Below are 4,986 nucleotides of genomic sequence, written 5' to 3' on the forward strand. Positions count from 1 at the left end.
CCCTGCTAGAGCAGGGTCACCCAGAGCAGGCTGCACAGGATGGTGTTCAGGCAGGTTTGGGATCTCCCCAGAGCAGGAGACTCCACAACCTCTCTGGGCAGCCTGGGCCAAGGCTCTGCCACTCTCAAAGTGAAGAAGCTTCTGCTCATGTTCAGGTGGAATTTTCCCTAATCAGTTTGTGCTGTTGCCCCTCATCCTGTTGCAGCGCACCACTGGGCAGAGTCTGGTCCCATCCTCCTGACACCTGCCCTGTAGCTATTGATCAGCACTGATGAGATCCCCTCTCTGCCTGCTCTTCTCCAGGCTGAACAGCCTCAGGCCTGACCACGACCCTCAACAGTCAGGCTGTCACCTTTACCACGCGGTAACCAATCCTTGACGCTGCAGTGAGATCCATATGGGCAAACACTTGTGCATTATAGGACTGAAAGCTGAAAAGTCAGTCAAGTCGCTACAGAAAAGGAATTATTTCCCAAAACCAGATTACCACTTAAAATTACTTGGTGGATCAAGTATCTCTCAGAGCATTGTTTCCTAAAGTCCTTTCCAATTCTACCTTCCCCTCCACCCCAGAGGCATTTTGCAATACTTTAAAACCCTCAGAGGTATGTGGATTGATTATCTCGTTGGTAGAAATCAGCTCACGAGGAAGATCCTAGATTTGGAACGACAGCCACGCTTTTGTTTTCATGCTCAGGTTACCTAGATCCAGCAGCGATTTTAGTTCCATCACAATTAAAGATGACGTGGTTTGCGTTCATGGTGAAACGAGTGAGGATGCCGTCCGGAGCTCCTTCAGGGAATGTGTGTACCTGCACAGCATTGTTCGATACTGCCGTGACCAACCTGCCATTCTAAAAAACAAAACCCATCACCAAATGTGTTAGTTTAAACACATTCATGTCCAAGGAGCCAAAAAACCAAACCTGTTCCAAAGTGCATAATATTTGGTCAGATTAACTTTAGTAGTTCCAGAAGAGGTCTGACAGTAATAGTGGGGAAAATACCCTTTAACTTGTATTTCTTCCCCCAAAACACAGGCAAGTACAGTAACTTTAACACTTTATTACTTTAACCGAACTACTAAAAACTAGAAGAAACAGTCTCTTACTTTCAGCCCTGTAGAAACACACTCCCAGACTTAACACTGAAACGCCAGTTGCTTTTGCAGACTTAAAATTCATTACGCCACTTATACGGCAATTTACTGCACCACGGCCTTCCCAGCTGGCATCTTTACTAAAATAATGAATTCCAAAAGTCACTAAGGAACTTTGAATCTTCTTCTGGTGGATGGAAAATTCGTTCCTTTCAGACAGGGAAGAAAAAGCTCTTAGCCCAGGAAGAACCTGGCATCCTGGTTAGATGATTGCACTGCAGCATCAGGAGGGGGCACCCTTGGACCGAACTGCTCCTTGAACGCCACCAGGGAAAGCGAAGTTCCTGAGCTACAGCTTAGCTCTTTTCAGAAAACAGACGGCAGGTGTTACTAAAACTGAACCCAGATTAGAAGCAGTGCAAAAAAAAAAGAAATAATTATCCCATCCTTGGAAAAGTAACATCTCTTCTTCAAGTGACAATGCTATGCCTCAGTCTCAGTTTATGAAATACCGAAATAAAGAAATGCCTTATTTGCTTGAGAGTTTTCTTTTGCTCAGGGAGGGTGTTGCTTTTTTTGAAGTTGTCTAAACTTACAGTCAAAATCCTGAAGATAAACAAAGCAGCAGGCAGTACGAAATAACCTGGCTAAGAAAGAGATGAGTTTTACTACCCAAGACCACATCGACATCTCAGAGCAGCTCCTCAGGACATTTTCATTAATCAAGACTGATCTTTGAAATACAGTTTTCCTTCAGTTAGGTCTCACAAAACATTCTTAATCTCACCATTTACAAATGAAGAAATCCCTCCAAACTGAATGCATTTTACAATAAACTTAAGAGCAGAGGATTTTTTAATTCAAAAATTAAAACTAGTGTTTTCTCCCCTCTATTCATTAACCGTTTTAGAAATTTCTGGCTCTGCCACTGATGTGCTGAGAAAACTCATTCAAATCACCTCACTGGGTTTGTGAAAAAGTAAGTAAAGTGATGAAAATCAACAGCAAAAGACCCTAAAAAATAATGATGAAAATAGATTATGTGGGTATTGAGGAACAGATCCATGTTACAAGGGAGGTAAGAAAGAGTTTTCACTTAAGGCAGTAGTTCTGTATATGGTTTCAAATGATTCTTTTTAAAATATTATACTAACATGTTAATTCTCGCTGATTTCCTCCTTCAAATTCCTCTCCAAAATCACAAAGAGTTAAATTCATGTATTTCCTTAAACAGTTAAACTGAACAACAACCAATTATAAATAAGTATTACCAAAGCATTACCAGGCACTGCCTTTGTGAAAGCAGTTTTGGATTAGTACAGACTGTAATTCCTGGGACCTTCAAACAGGCCCAAATAAACCACCTCTTGGCTCCTTCTCCTCGTACACAACTATCACACTGGGAAATTTTCTGCAGCTCACATTGTGAGAAAACACTGAAACAGCCTAAAAAGTTCACTGCATAATTAGCTTAATCTGCTGGGTTTGTTTCTCAGAAAGGAGATCAAAGTCAGAAATGAGTATCACCAAATGTGAAGGAAGGGGAAAAGAAAAACAGTAGAGAAGTTTAGTGTAAAGAGTAATTCTACAGTCCTGCATGGGCTAAAATGAATTGTCGGAATTATTTGTGATTTCTATAAAACGCTTTATTTAGTTGAAATATTTTAAAAGTCTATAGGCACACTTAACCAATTAAATTTCTGTGTAGTGCAGAAAATCATGTTTCCAACACTGCTTCAATGTTTTCACTTAGACATTAAGATGTAAGATGTTCACACGCTCCAATTTAAATACCTGCTGCTCATTACACAGCATTCACTTTTTTTTCCCATACACTAATCTCAAGACGAAGATCTAGATATTTAACATACACCAGGGTGAAATGTTCTGCACACAATATCACCCTTCCCTTTTTCTGAGTATTATCCCAGTCTATGCTTAGCATTACCCACAGGAGTAGCATCCCTGAGCTTGAAAACCCAGCACCTGCACGTATCACTGCCGGCGTGACGCGACTTAGAGGAGTTCCCTTAAGGACAATAAGTCCCTTAAGGACAATACCTTTAGAGCACATGAATAGGCCTTTTCTCCCACGTTAATGGACTTGGGATCATCATCATCCAGGTTTCCCCAAATCCTGACGTCTCCATCACTGCCACAAGTCACGATGCAGCTGTGGAAAGACACCGGAGTTGGGAATGTTCATGAAGGGGAAGGACCTAACAATGAGGCAACGTTACTGAAGCGTTAGGGGTTTTACGTTGAAACACAACGTGTGATACAGCGAACACCTTCATTTATTATGTGTAAGTAACTTACTAACATGGGGAAGGGGGGAAATCAAGCCTGGCAGCATTACACAGTACCTGAGTCTCCGATAACTACCCAGCACTACCGGCACTCGGGGGCCTGAACTGACCCTGAGATATTACCGGTCAACCCATTTTTGCCAGGGCCTGCAGCAAATTTTCCAAAGGACTTAATTAGCACAGCTTTCTGTAAGAACTGGCCATTTAATTGCTTCCTAAGACTTTGAGAACTTACCTTACAGCTGATTACAAAGTTGAGGGCAAACCTAAGAGCGTTAAGGCATACTTGACTGAAGTCTAACAAGCTTAACGCGTTCCAGGGCTACAGAACCCTTCCCAAATAGTTCACACGGAATTCAAGTTCGCTGGAGTTAACTCTCACCATTTTAATACAGTAACCAGTAACCTGAAGTCACAGAGCAAATGTACAGAAGTTTGCGTGGGATTTTCAGTTAAAGACATCATGAGTCTACAACCAAGCCCTGCCTTCTTTTTTCCTAAAGCTGTTTCCAGTCCCAGAAAATTCTGATTAAATGACCCAAAGCTGGTGGTGAAGCTGGTGTTCTTCTTAGTTGTGCAAGGTCTGTACTTTGACAGCAACACAACGCTCTGTTGATACTGAACACATCGATGGGGAGTCCAGCGGCAGGGGACCAGCACTGCAGAGGTGTCTGCATCCTCCTTCAAATGTGTGCACCCTAACGGCAAACAAGGCTTTTTGTGGCTTCAAGGGATTGTATTAGTCTAACCCTTTGGAGCAGACTTTGTACCAACGAACTGAAGAAAGCAATAAGAAAATATGGACTTAAACCACACTCAACATACAAGTCTCACCCCTTGAGTTCATTCTGGGAGGGCTTGTTTTCTGGTTTACCTTTTATTTTTTATCAGTAACACGGTAACAGCAAACATGTAGCTTAAATTTACACATTTGAGAACTGGCACAATAATAATGAGAAAAGATAGTAAGTCCAACGTTGGATTTCTTCAACTATATTTTTGATTTCTCAGAGTATATGTGAACATATTTACTCCCACACTACATTGATTCCAGCTAGTAGATTCTATGAAGTCACCTCTTATAAAAAGTGCATATAGAGTTTACACATATATACACACATGCTATATATACAGACATGTTTACATTAAGTTCTAAATCACTCACCTCAAAACTCAGGGCATGAAAATGTAATATAGCCAGTTCTCAACACAGGCAAAACCCAAAGGATTTGCCAGACCAAGCCAGGCCACAAAACCCATCCCAGTGCCTCAGGCCGCAGTGGCTGGTACAGAAACTCCTCAGAAAGCGACCGCCAGGACAAGACTTTATCCCTGCCCGTCCACACCTCAGCCTGGCCTCTAGAAATTAAGCGCTTACCTGCCGGTGTCATCGAAGCAGACGTCCGTGTGCCCCTCCGTGTGGCCGTAGCGCATCGGCTTTTGTGTAGAAGGCATCTTCGCTCTCACTTGTTAAGGAAAAAAGGGGAGAAATAAAACAAATTAAAAGGGAAAGCTTCAGAAAGAGCCTCAGACGAGGTGAGAGTTGATGGGACACCCGTCCGCCCGCGGGGATGGGGA

General features: G+C 42.4%; 1 protein-coding gene across 1 annotated transcript in view; it reads right to left on the minus strand.

Annotated features, from left to right (window-relative positions):
* The window catches only part of WDHD1 (WD repeat and HMG-box DNA binding protein 1), a 27,659-nt gene extending 22,796 nt beyond the window's left edge, over window positions 1-4,863 (minus strand). Inside the window, exons 1-3 of the mRNA XM_010136279.1 lie at window positions 4,787-4,863; window positions 3,161-3,272; window positions 703-854 (exon numbers count right to left, since the gene is read on the minus strand). Coding sequence (XP_010134581.1) covers window positions 703-854; window positions 3,161-3,272; window positions 4,787-4,863 — 341 coding nt within the window. The remainder of the gene's footprint in view (window positions 1-702; window positions 855-3,160; window positions 3,273-4,786) is intronic.
* Between the last annotated feature and the right edge of the window lie 123 nt (window positions 4,864-4,986).

Source organism: Buceros rhinoceros, unplaced genomic scaffold (assembly GCF_000710305.1).
Source record: "Buceros rhinoceros silvestris isolate BGI_N320 unplaced genomic scaffold, ASM71030v1 scaffold5095, whole genome shotgun sequence".
Taxonomy (NCBI): domain Eukaryota; kingdom Metazoa; phylum Chordata; class Aves; order Bucerotiformes; family Bucerotidae; genus Buceros; species Buceros rhinoceros.